The sequence below is a fragment of the Cupressus sempervirens genome, chromosome 4, assembly GCF_028749045.1.
Source record: "Cupressus sempervirens isolate cs-2001-9-10 chromosome 4, ASM2874904v1, whole genome shotgun sequence".
NCBI lineage: Eukaryota > Viridiplantae > Streptophyta > Pinopsida > Cupressales > Cupressaceae > Cupressus > Cupressus sempervirens.
The window spans coordinates 217,848,032-217,862,446 of NC_143121.1; the positions used below are offsets into that span (position 1 = coordinate 217,848,032).

Genomic DNA, 14,415 nt, shown 5'->3' on the forward strand with positions numbered 1-14,415 from the left:
GTGTGATTTAGTTTATAATTATATTATGCTATAATTTGTTGACATTTATTTTTTAATTATTGAAATAAGAAAGAAGCATGCACATATATTATTGTTAAAGTTCAATGATTCACTTCAACGAAACTTAATAATATTAAATAATTATATTATTATTATTTATTCAATTAATTAAATTTAAGCAAACTTAAGATATGATTTTAAAAATCAATTATTATGAACTAATTTTGATTTTGTTTCTTGTTATTTATTCCTATTTTCTTAAGTAGAAAACTATAAAAATTAGAGAGCAGTGTTCAAAAACCTTCTCCCTTCTTCGTTGTTGCAAGAAATTCTAGAATCTTCCCCTTTATAGAGGATAATCTTTTGATTTTGTATAAAATCTAAGTACTTTTAATATAAATCTTTAATCTATTTTTAATGATGAAATTTGTAAAAATGTATACAAGATAATTAACATATTCATTTACAAATTTTTCTAACAATTAGACAACATTCGTTGAATTTAATTTTGACAAACTAAACTATTATAACTTAAATGTATTTAATTCATTTTACAATTAGATATAATTTAGAAATATAAATAAATTTCAAACATTCTTCTAAGAATTAATTTCAAGAAATATGACCTTCATTATTGCAGTCAGTTTTCTTGCACAAATAAATCTTTAATCTATTTTTAACGATGAAATTTGTAAAAATGTATACAAGATAATTAACATATTCATTTATAAATTTTCCTAACAATTAGACAACATTAATTGAATTTAATTTTTACAGACTACACTATTATAACTTAAATGTATTTAATTCATTTTACATTTAGATATAATTTAGAAATGCAAATAGATATCAAATATTCTCCTAAGAATCAATTTCAAGAAATATGATTGCACAAATGATTACATAACTGGTATTGTTGTAGGTTAATACCACACCTATTATCCACCTAAAAATAGAAAACACTACAAACTTGATCCAAAACAATCAATTCAAAGTCATGGCACACAATAACGCATTTTAGTTCACACATAAACATTGCAAGATGATTTTCTCTATGAACCTACATTGATAGTTACAACTCCACTATGACCCCAAAAGGCAGGGACTCCAACTCACAAAGAGCTCTTGTTTATACCTTAACAATAGTGTTCTAGGAAAGCAGCTTCTACTTTTATTATTATTATCTGAATTTGGGGGGAATGATTGGGGCTTGGATATAAGGATGAAATTATTACATGTGATAGATTACTCTAGAAACTGGATGGAGATCAGGGAAGGGCGTGCAAGTTTACATTTGTGCACTTCGAATTCGACTTGGATAATGGGTTATCGTTGGTTGTTTGGTGCTCCTATTTTTTAAATTGGGAAATTTGATTTTCAACACAGAAGAATTTAGCTCTGGCTAAAGATTGGAGTCCTCATGGAAAATGTTGTGAGAGAGTCGCCAGAAGTGAGGGTTGAGCTCAAAGGCATGCACCTCAGTGAGGTCACAGAGCTTTGCAAGTGATGGATATTGAACTTTGGTTTTCTCTTTTGTTGCTGCTGACAAGACATTTAGAGGCATATTTTAGAAAATACTAATTTTGCGCTTCTAGAATGAAGCTGGAACATTCAATAAATTTAATTCTACAATTTTTTGGTATAAAAAAAATAAATTTACCCCTAAAAAAATTCCCATTAGCCAATCAGAAAATAAGAATAAGCCATTGAAAATTAATTTAAAAATAAATTGATACATGAGACGAGTACTGATGCTGCTGCTTGTCTAGGCCCAGACTATGAATTCTGTAATCTGTTGGCACAAAATCATAAGAGTTGCAAATGAAAATGAAGATTTTATGTGCAATTGATCATGTAGAGAAGCAAGTTTAGTTTCTAAGTGCAAATGATGTATTCTGGCTGTGCCTTGTGCCTTCCAATTTGTAGCATAGAGTATGCAACGGTGTATGGCTGAACCCTCGGCTTGTGATTTGTATATAAAAATTGAGGAACTTAGGGTTTTGCAGTAACTAATTTCAGTATTCGTTGTTTTGATAGACAGTAAAGAGAGCATGAAGAATCTGAGGAATGTTGAGGGCAGCATGGATGTGGAAGCAACAGAGCTGTTGCTTCGGTTATAAAATTCTTTCAATTTTATAAGTCATGATTAATTTTTGAAACTTGTCTACTTTTAAGCTTTAAAATGGCCATTTTATTTTTTGAATTCTTGTGATTTTTTAAATCTTCATGTCACCGACTCGTTCCCAGCTCCGCACAACACTTGAAATTTTTAAAATCTGACTTCTGAGCCTCAAGTTATTGTAGGTTAACGATAGCCTCGAAAAACATGTTTTCATTAACCTTTCAAAAGGTTAATGATAACTTCCAAAAACATGTTTTCATTAACCTCTCAAAAGGTTAATGATAACGTCCAAAAACATGTTTTCATTAACCTCCCAAATAGGTTAATGATAGCGCATTTTGGAGTAGGTTAATTAACCTCTCCAAAAATGCGTGTTTCTTAACCTCTCCAAGACGGTTATTAACCTGTTTCAAAAATTCTCTAACCTATTTGAAATTTATCCATGAGAAGTCGGATATGCGAATGGTTTGAAATGAAACAAAGAGAAAGATCTATTTGACGAGCTAAAGTAAAATAAGAAGGAAATTAAATAAGCATGCAGAAAGCGGGGAGAATAAAGAAGATAGATGTATGGCACTACCCAAGAGAAGAGGTCTCTCATCTGCTACCCTGCTGCACAAAGCAAAAGAATATCATTGCAATGCATAATGGTAGAGATGACCATGATGCTATTATTGACATGGGAGATCAGCCTGTGACACCATTTAGGAGAATCTTTAGGAGATGGGATATGATTATCTATAGCATGGTTTTCTTGAAAAATGAAGTGGATGAAGACGTTCTAAGGGCAAAGTTCACCAAGGCCATCTTGATCAATTCTAGGTTCTGCAGCATGCTGGTTAGAGATGAAAGGGGGAAAAAGTTTTGGCACAAAACAGAGATAGACATTGAAAAACATATTACACTTTCTGAATTGTCCCTTGAAGAGGCAGAAGATGTGAGCTATCCGAGCAGATTCCTTGCTAATCTTGTCTTTAAGTGTTCGCTATGGGATGTTCACGCATTTCAAATGAATTTGAAAAATGCAAAAGGTGTTTTTGTCATCCGAGTGCATCTGGTTGGAGCGTTGAGCGTGCACTTCAAACCTTGAAAGATAAGCGCCAACTTGAAATGGAGGAGTAGAGATTTGTAATGCACGATCACCTTAGCGATTTGGGAAAGCAAATGGTAGATCAGTTGGGCTCTCCTCAGCTGTAGTGATCAGAACAACTTAGATCTATGGAAGAAAAAGGACTTGAGCTAATTCTGACAAAACAAAGGGCAGGCGTTTCCACTCGTTTAGCGATTCGTCCCTCAGAAGGAGAATCACTTACCTTCTAGCTAAGACTGGCCTCTTGTGGCTTGAAATGCATCAAATACAAGATAGTTTATCATTGTCAGCAACAGTTGCAGATGAATCCGTAGGCCAACCTAGAGTTGAGAAAATTGAAGATTTACAACTCTCCCTCTTTGCAAAAGCTTCTAGAGTTAATAGAAAATGATTAGATCATTTGGTAGATCTTCTCATGGCATTCCTGTTACACCAATAACTCTTGTTGGTACTCGTAAACAAACAATACCCAAAGTCCATGCCTATAATAATCATCTTCCAATTCTAGCGATATTGTTGTAATTCTTGAAGGTCTGTAGTGGAGTCAACTTATTCAGACAACCTAAGAAACACCATCTCGTACCTCTATTGAAACCAAAATCCTCAATATGTATGCCATGTATGCCAAATGCGATAATTTTATGGATACGTGCAATGCATTTGACGGAATGCCTAAATGAAATGTGATGGCGTGGACTATGATGATTGCGGCTTGCTTCAAGCACAAACATGATGAGGAGGCTTTGAATTTGTGTAGTGAAATGAAACGGAGTGGGATTGTTCTGGATCATTTCATGCTTGCAAGCATTCTGCCTACTTGTGACAATTTGAGAGCTACAAAGGAAGTCACTCAAAGGGAAGGAGATGCTCATTCCAAGACAGATGTAAGTGACAGAGTTGCCATAGTGGTGAACAAGGACATGGGCCGAATGTTGAAGTCTCTGGAAGGCCTAATTTATTGAAAATGAGAGTAAAGGAGATTTGGCCAAAGTTGCGCATGTTCCCCCTACTGTACACTCCGAGATTTATCCAATGCAGTAAAAGCTCTGTTTGTGCAGTAAGTAAAAGCTCCCCCCAGAAGTAATATGGGTGGCCAAAACTCCATTGAATCAATTCTAATAAGGGAGATGTTGTTCATGAGATATAGTGAAGAAGAACGAGAAGCATTTTTCTACATTCAGAAAATGGCCACAGATTGGTGGAAAATACCTCGATAGTGAAAATGTCTACTTTATTATCATCAATTGATCTGGTATATCTTTTCCATGAGCAATGAAGCCAGATCTTTAAATAGAGGGCAGCTTCAACTGATTTCTTGCATATTTCTTTGTTAGGAATGGTAAGAAAATATGAATATTCTCATACAAAAGTGGAAGATAATTGACATTCTCAAGGCTTACAAATCTGAAGCTAGATCTAGGTCTACTAGTTCTCCATAGTAGACCATTATATTGAAAATGGGAATCAATTCAAATAGGGCAGATAGGTCCATGGAAGAATAATTGAAGAGAAGGCATGTCAGGGGTAGAGAAAAGTTTCCTCATTCGAGCAATGATTGTAGAAATGTTTCATAGCAATGATAATTGAATGAGAAATGGAAAAATAACAATTCATTTACAGGAAAATTTACTAACTATGATGGTTGTACCTATAAAGCAAGTTCGAATCATATTGAACTCAATTTGAATGGTTTAAGAGGTGATTGATTTGTTATTAATTATAGCTCCTCTATGCAAAATCGTCAAGTTGAGAATCCATCAATCGAATAGATAGTAAAAGTTCTTGAAGACATTGCAGTGAAAGAAGGAAGCAATTTGCCCCTCTATGCAAAATTGTCAAGTTGAGAATCCATCAATCGAATAGATAGTACAAGTTCTTGAAGACATTGCAGTGAAAGAAGGAAGCAATTTGCCTAGACCATTTTTAAAGATGAACAACAGAGAATTCAACAAGAAGTCTTCACTGAGCAATTATATCATTGGAGGCTACAACTAGATCTCAACATGCATCCATTTGCAGAGAACCAAAATAAAAAATAAAAATAAATTATTATGATGGGATGGGAAGATCATATTGCCAGAATTGCCAAATGCGTTGTGGAGATTCAAACCACAAAATAGTTATATGATATTCATGCAAAGCTTCAAATCCTCAGATTTGTATACATGATGAGCTCAAGCAACATTTGGATGACAATTCAAAGAGAAAACTTGAAAATCTCCTCGTTACTTATAGTTGTCACTTTCCCTCTGATGGAGAGTCTTGTGCACAAAATCAAAGAGAGGGAGGACCTTCTGAAGACTTGTTCTAAGCCATACATTTCAATTAGTGATCTTTGTCATTTAAGGTTAATTTTGTAGAACTTAATTAACCTCACCCAAATCACGTATTTGGGAGGTAGTTATTAACCACAGAAGGGTAGTTACTAACCTCTGTGTCTATATAAGGGCTCTTTTGGGCTTTGTAAAGGGGCCTTTTGGTTGGAAAAATAAGGGAACGCTATGCTGAAATTTTGATCTAGGGATAAATTTTGGAAAGTATGTACCCTTTTTATCTTTGAATTGAAAACTCTCTATTGCTTTCTTGGTGCAAGGAAATGAAATGAGATGTCCTTTGGGTTTCTTATTTTAAAATCCAAATTGTTATATGCAGTAGTAGACATTCTCATGATGTTATGCGAATGTTTATGAATGATAACGAATGTACTTGGTAATACTAGTTGCCTTCAAGTGTAGTTCTTGATCACCATTGTTATCAATCTTGTTTACCGAAGAAGGTCGTGAGGGCGTGTGGTGCATTCGTCTTGGATGACTTTCTCTTAAACTTTGAAGTTTTAAATTCTATATTTGAAAATCCTTTAAAAATTATATCATACGAGGGAGCTACCCCTCTAAACACAGAGGAAGGCCGCATACCAAGGGCCTCTCCAACTATTGTGAATGATTTGCCACACACTCCGTTGGGCAAATTCTACTATGACAAATCTGTTTACCAACAAGAGCAAATTCATTTGGACTCGACTAATGGTGGAAATACTAAATCCGGAGACAATGACAGAAAATCCAAGGAGAGGAAATTCACATGTGACACCAAAATTTGGAGCACTTGTACATGACTTTCATTGAGTATATTCCAACATTCTTTTCTTTGTCTACACTGCAATACTTTGAATTCACTAAGCACTGCTACTAGATACTGGCATGAAAGGTGGGCAGAGGTAGAAGTGGACAAGACTGTTGATTAGATTATGTTATCTTTGGAAAAATAAAAAATCTATAATTTTTGGTGAAAATCTGAAAAAAGTTTCTCAAAACTATTTTCCCTAATTTTTAGTGTCCAAAAATCATTTAAACTTTTACTATAATTGTGCCAAGCCAATTAAAAAATAGAAATTTCTTACATAAAATTAATTAAAAAATAAACTGTCTTTTTAACTTAAGAAATTCATTGACTTTGCTTGTAAAAATTAATTATAGCCACCACCACTAAAAAATTAGTACAATACATATGGTAATTAAAATGCTAGTTATATACTATACATATGGTAATTAAAATGCTAGTTATCAAAAGACGTGCTACAATTATACAATATAAGATACAAAGATGTAAAAAACTTAAACATTGAACATTGCATTGAAGTTTTCAACTAGAACATCATGATTCATGATCAAATGACAAATAAACAATGAACAATGAACATTGAACATTAGAAAATAATAAATATTAGTCTATATATCAGTCTTCAGATTAATAGTATGCGTATCTAGGTTCTACTATCTAATAGTAATCAATGATCATATGAGTCATATGACATAAAGATGATTAGAATAAGTCTCATGTGCCATGAATCATGATATCAAAATAAGTATATAATGCAAACAAAAACTACAAGTCTCCAAGAGTCCAAATCAAAATGCCAAATCAATGATCAATGATCAGTCTCATCACCACTAGAACTATCAATTTCTCCAAGATCAAGAGCCGAAAAGGGAACACCAACTAGCCTTGTGGTTGGATCTAAAGTATCCTCTTCCTCATCAATCTGCGATGGCTCCTCAAGCTCTACATCTCATCGTGATGTTGGGCTTTCCTAAATTTAAAAAGTACTTTCATAAATTGTGTCTTTAATGCACAAGTTATGTTTTGTGTATTTAATATATATGTGCTTGTGTGTTGATTTATTAAATGTGAATGTCATTGCAACAATAAACAACCAAAACAACATCCGAGAGCATGTGTTATCCTTTCCTCTTGATCTTAACCAAACAATAACAATCATTGACACAATGCAAGGTGGAGATGGTAAGAAAATTATTTATTCAACTTTATAATGAATTTTAAATTTTTAATTTAGCAATTAATCTTATAACAAACTCATTTATTTGCAGGTGTTGATAAAATTTATATGGAGGACCATGGCCAACATTTTTTTTGGATAAACACATTTTGATCTCATATTTATATATTAATTACTTATTACCAAACTTTGGGGAGCACAATTTTTAGATAGAGACATCATTTGTTATGGAAGATTGATTCAACATGTCATGGTTTTTAAATTTTTTGTAATAGATGATGATAAAGTTTCTTTTGAATTTGATATCTACATAGTGCTATAATTTATTTTTTATGATGTATAGATGTTCAAACTAGCACTTTAATTTAGAGTTCTAAAAGAAATTACAAAATGTTTATTTTCTTTATTTCAATATTCAATTAGGTTTCATTCTTAAATTTATTTAAGATTTATTTTGTTTAATTATTTGTATTAGCTCAATCAATTGAATTGAGCTAAATAACATTTAATTTATAAATTAATAATATTATATGTATGTTAGCTATTTTAACTAAAAAAAATTTGATATTAAGTTACATTGTAATTGTACATTAACAATAAAAAAATATTAAATTTTAATTATTAAGTATAGTAAAAATGAACATAAAGTTAAAAAAATAATGAATCAAAACTAATTCTAAAACTAACTTATTGAATCATTAAATATTATTAAATATTATTGTATAAAAAATTATATAGTAAAATCATTATGTCATTAAAAAATTAAAAAATAATTTAATAAACATAAAGCTAAAAAATTAAAGAATTAAAACTAATTCTAAAATATATAATAAAAGAATTAAATATTATTATGAAATAATACATATACTAAAACTATTATATAAAAAACAAAAACAAAAATTAGAAAGAACATATAGAAAACTGAAAAAAATAAAATTATAAAGTGAATCTGACATAATTTAAAACTGACGTCAGATCTAATCGTCTCAATGAAATGGATTTGTGGGGTATGGGGTTTTGAGGCGGGCCAGGCATCCAATTTGATGCCGCTATAGCCAGCGCCATATTTTACTATGAATCTAATTATTGCCCCTCCTTTTGGTACACATATTAGTATAAATTATCATCCCTTTAAAATTTAATTTTCATAATCTGTAATTTGTATCCTTTAATATATTAGTAAACATATATTTTATTATAGACTTAGCCATTACACCTTCTTTTAATACCATTACACTTCCCTTGTAATCGCGAGTTCCTAAAGAAAATACATGTACATTGAACACGAGACAAATTGTGACGGCTTAAATTCTATGTGCATATTTATCATCTAACAATCCTCGTACATGCAAATTTATCATCTAACAATCCGTGTCTTTGGATCCTTTTTACTTCAATTTAATGATCCAAAGCGGTTACTTTCAAATTTTCTGTTCACTTTAAAGGACACTCCTTGCACATACCTTTCGGCTTCCGCATTGCAGATTATCAGGGTAAGTGCGGTTTCATAGTACAAGATATATCTTATACATAACTTCATCAACTTACTCTACGCATCAAATTAGTATGGTGGAGCTCTTTTCGAAGAATTTCAGGTAGGATACATTTTCAGTGGTATTTGAAGTTTCTATGAAAGATTCTTGTGCTTTGTTTGAACGAGGATTGTCTGCGCATGACGAGATTTTACACGGGCGCTTAAAGTGGTTGTTTTTATGCGTTCTCAGGATCGGCGAAAATTATATTTAACGATGGTTGGATCCAATTGTATGTTTCTCGATGCTTCAAGTTCTTTTTTAAGCTTTTTTTTTAAAGCAAAATTAGTTCTTGGGCAAAATAAGGGTTGCTCAGGGATCAGTTTTGATGAGTTTTAGTGATTTTATATGGAATTTGATGGGCACATGCTTAGACTTTATCTCAATTCCACATGGACGAGCAATTTAACGATCTAAGCATTGAATGGAGAGCTTTAAAGGCACTTTATGCAAAATGGGTGGAATGTTTTTAGTTGTTCAAGGTTTTTTGAAACGTTGAGGACTTCTCGAAAATAATTTTTATGGATCTTGGTAATATGAAATATATTTAGTATTTTTTCTTTGACAGCTTGTCAATCTGTAAAATTGGGATGGGGAATTTCATTACTTAGAAATTGGTAGGTGTAGTTTTAGATGGATTTTAAGGTTAATGTTGTAGGCTTTAAGTAATTTTAGATTTTGTTTAAACAATAAGAAAACGTTATGGTTAAATTCTTAGTAGATTTTAGGAAATAGCCTGTGTACTGTTAGCAATTTAATTTTGGCGAAGTATAAATGTTCAGCCAGTACTGCTGTATCCGAAATTTTATGACATCAGCATCAATGCATAGATCTTTACAAGCAAAGGAGAGGTTGTTTATGGCATTTTCCATTGTTACACCACCGTCTGGGACAGGGGACAGTGGAACATGCAGACAGGTTTCCGGGATTTTGGGACAAAAGACCTCAATTTGGGGAATGGGAAAGGGGAAAGTGGGTGGGCAGGAGATTGGGGGTGTGTATATACTATATAAATGGTACTTAAAATGCTAGTTATGAAAAGATGTATAAGATTATTAAGAAGTAAACTAGCTATTTTATATATACATCACTGAGAGTAATCCTTCTTGAGGCATTTATTGCACCTTGCGATTTGGTGAAAATAGGTGCCTCGAGAAGGATTACTCTTAATGTGTGTGTGTGTGAGTGTATATTTTTTTTGATTGGTAATAAGATAATTTTTATTCAAATTCGGGATTGAACTTGGCCCAAAACAAGGGTGGATGCAACCAGGAAATCCACCATCCCAAATGAAGGCCCAATAAGTGAAGGGGAACACAAACCAAAAAGTACATAGAATAGAACCTTAAACAGTCCATGTCAAGAATTTTTGTCTTCACTTCCTTTTTTCAGAGAGCGAAGAGTCTTCTCAAAAGTTTGCATCTTAGCCTTCCACTTCTGTTTGCCCCTCACCATATGCTAACCATCTTCCATTCTAGCAACATCCTATTTCCACTCCCCAATGCACTCCATTGAAGCCTGGCCATCACACTCTAGGAATCCCTCTTCTAGTTGTAGTTGGGCTTCAACATCCATACAAACATCCTCCATATCTCAAGTCTCTACTGGAGTTTTTTCCTTCCCCACTTCACTCATTTGAAACACCCTAACACCACTTACATCCAACAAATCATCGTTCTTTTTCATGGGGTTTTCCTTCTTCTCTTTGGGAGATTCCTTTTGCGAGTCTCCAGACATAGCTTGAGCAAAGCTCTTTTGTTGTTTCCCCTTCTTCTCAACTGTGCAATGTTGGGCTGAAGAATTCTTCCACCATGATGCTAGTTTGCACATCATCCCTTTGCCACAGTTTACTGCCATATGCCTAGTCCGAAAACAAAGTCTACACCTAAAGGGTATTCCCTCATAATCTAAAGGCTGATTCCAACTTCCCTTGGAAGTTTTGATCAAAATTACTGCCGGAAGTCCCTTTTTGATATCCAATTCTACAAGAATCAGAGCAATGGTAGAACAAAATTGTTTTGAAGAGCCTTCATCCACCATCAAAAAGTTCCCTAAAGCATCACCTACAGCTTCAATTCAAGAATCAATCCATAAATGTATAGGCAATGTTGGGCTGAAGAATTCTTCCACCATGATGCTAGTTTGCACATCATCCCTTTGCCACAGTTTACTGCCATATGCCTAGTCCGAAAACAAAGTCTACACCTAAAGGGTATTCCCTCATAATCTAAAGGCTGATTCCAACTTCCCTTGGAAGTTTTGATCAAAATTACTGCCGGAAGTCCCTTTTTGATATCCAATTCTACAAGAATCAGAGCAATGGTAGAACAAAATTGTTTTGAAGAGCCTTCATCCACCATCAAAAAGTTCCCTAAAGCATCACCTACAGCTTCAATTCAAGAATCAATCCATAAATGTATAGGCAAATTCGGGAATCTTACCTGCAGAGGTAATTTATCAAACACTTCCTTGGCTGGACTGAACTCTGGATGCCATGGCTTTAACATGAACACAAATTAATTTTCCCAACACCTTTGAGAATCACACAAAATTTTGTTCTTATCCAGCACATTCTCAAACACAACAATGAAAAACCCCTTCACTGAAGCTGAAGGATAAATCTGCATACAACCATCGATGATGGGTTCCCAATGTTTTGAAATCCACTTATAGAGATCAATCAGATTGGGCCATAACCCTCCGAAGCGATCAATAAGACCTAGTTCAGAAAAGACCACCACATTATGTTCGACCTCCGCCTCTAAATTAGCTTCCAGGACCACTGAACAGGCTGTTCCAGAAGGTAAAAAGGTTGCAGCCAACTGCCTTACAACCAATTTTTGGGGTTCTTGTCCCTGTTGGTCATCAGTCACAGGAGGGCCATTAGGAAAGACATCTCTAGTGCCACATATATATAAAAGCTAGTAGCAGTTGTGATGTGACATGAAAGATATTTTATGATTTTTAATACTTATTTTTATGGCGGTAAGGGTTATTGGTATGGTTAGTGTTAGTGGTAGGGTTAATGTTAAGGTTAGAGGGAAGGTTAGAATATTCTATATGATTTTTAATCTATAATTATATAAGGGTAAGGGTTAGTCTTACGATTGTTGTTAGTATTATGACTAGTGTTACTATTATGGTTAAGGGTAGTGTTAGGGTTACGATTAAGGTTAGTGTTAGGGTAAGAGTTAATGTCAATGGTGTAATTAGGGTTAGTCTTAAGGTTAGTGTTAGGGTTAGAATTAGGATTAGTGTCATAGTTTACCTGAGCATTTTACCTAGGGTCAATGGTAGGGTTATGATTACAGTTTGGGTGACAGTTAAAAGTTAGGAGTAGTTTTATGTTAAAGGATACAATTAGAGTTAGGGTCAAGGGTAGAGTGAGGGGCAGGGCTGGGGGTAGGGTGAGATTAATATTAAAGTGACAATTAGTATATTATGTTAACAATTAAAATTAAAGTAATAATTAAGGTTAGAGTTTTAATCTAAGTTGCCGATTTGGGTTCGGGTTCGTGGGTTCAGGCAATTTTTTTTTTCCCATTTGGGTTCATGAGTGTGTGTGTGTGTATATATATATATATATATATATATATGCCAAAAAAAAAAAAAACGTGCTTAATTGTAAAACTAATTTACTAAGTCATTTCATAGTATGAATATATTAATGTTATTTGATCATTGATCAATGCCAATTGTCATGGATAAACATTAAACACTCGCTCATTAATCTATGTTTATGATTGTAAAGAAAATCTTACATTGGATTACTAAATTGCAAAATGAAATTTCAAAACATAAACTAGTTCATTAGATTGATAGATAGTAAAGTTTGAAACATAATGATAAATGACAAATGTTTAATAGCTTATCAATGATCATAGAGTCATAGTATCAAAGATGCAAATGCCCTTCAAGGGTCAAATGGGTCATCAAAAAATGAGGGATCAATGGCTTCATCCCCAGCTATATCCACATCCTCATCGTTGGAACCCAAACCGGTTCCACTAGCCCCAAATGCTGTCATATCCTCCATCCTCCTCAACATCTAGCAAGGCAATTCTAGCTAGATCCTGGACAGTCATATCCAAGTCAGTAGTCTCGGGTAATACATCCCACAACTTCTTTGGTCCCTTCTTATATCTTGGATCCTTGCGTGATAGGAGATGCCAATTGTTGTGAATATATACCAAGTCCTCTGCTTTCTCGGAACCCAACCGGTTATGGTTCATTGAGTGGATAAAGGAGTATGTACCCCAATTCTGCCTAGCAGCAGAAGAGCTCGCAACCTAGAGAGACAACCAACAACATTTAAAAAAAATAGAAATTGTAAATTTAAAATAATAATACAATAGGAATTTAAGAGTGCTAATTCTATAAACTAAGTGGCCATAAAAAAAGAGAAAAAAAAAAAATTTAAATACTTACTTGTGATAGGATTTTAATGGCAAGAGGTTGGAGGTACATGTAACCTTGTACATATAAGTACCGCCATCCAATGGCATCCATTCTACTTTGGTCATTGATTGCATTAGGGTCTGCATTTTTTTCTGAGACAAAATCTGCAAACTCTCTTCTAACATTCAATGCCACCTTAGGATCGCTAAAGAGCCTGCCAAATGCCTTCTTATACTCACTAGCAACCCTAGGATCTCTGTATGGTGTGTAATAACCCTCCTCAAATCTGCCCTCAAAAATGCTGATGAAAGCCCAAGGAATTTCATCAAACAATTCACATGCAAGGGACGTATGACTGATATAGTATTTCAGCTAGCTTCAAATGACCTTTTTACAATTTGCATCAATGAAAATCTTGTGCTAGAAGACTACAATGGACTACACAAATGACCTAACATGAGTGTGCTACTAATTTTGACAATATTCAGTGCATATATATGATCTAAGCATGAGAAATGAACACTTACAGCCAACTGGCATTTTTACAAACAGTTGGTATGCAAACTAACTAGCTGATAAATAATGATATTAAATTGCTTAAATGACACCAACAACTATTATCTTCTTAATTGCAATGAAAATTACAATGCTCATGAAACATGGCTAAGACTTTGGCATTTACATGGATTACAAAATGATAATGCTGGTATAATGCACACTTACAGCTGAAAGCTTATAACACCCTAGAAACAATACTAACAAAAAAACCTGGTTGTAGATGGCTGAAATAATTTCCTTCTATACTGCCCCTTCTGCTTTGCTTTTTTTGAACTGCTTTTTCGGCCTGCTTTTTCGATTCTGCTTTTTGAACTGCTTTACGGATTGCTTTTTCCGCTTGCTTTTTCGATTCCGCTTTTTTCGGGCTGCTTTTTCGTATCTACTTTTTTCAGACTGCTACCATGTTGAATCTCAAGAC

General features: G+C 33.7%; 1 protein-coding gene across 4 annotated transcripts in view; it reads left to right on the plus strand.

Annotated features, from left to right (window-relative positions):
• The first annotated feature begins 8,742 nt into the window (after positions 1 to 8,742).
• LOC149560776 (uncharacterized) overlaps positions 8,743 to 14,415 on the plus strand; it is a 49,154-nt gene continuing 43,481 nt past the window's right edge. Inside the window, exons 1-2 of one of the 4 annotated variants that reach the window (XM_089824802.1) lie at positions 8,743 to 9,104; positions 9,234 to 9,273. In XM_089824802.1, the coding sequence (XP_089680928.1) occupies positions 9,258 to 9,273 (16 nt within the window). In that variant the 5' untranslated portion in view covers positions 8,743 to 9,104; positions 9,234 to 9,257. The remainder of the gene's footprint in view (positions 9,105 to 9,233; positions 9,274 to 14,415) is intronic. The other 3 variants (XM_089824801.1, XM_089824803.1, XM_089824800.1) reach the window with 3 other exon arrangements.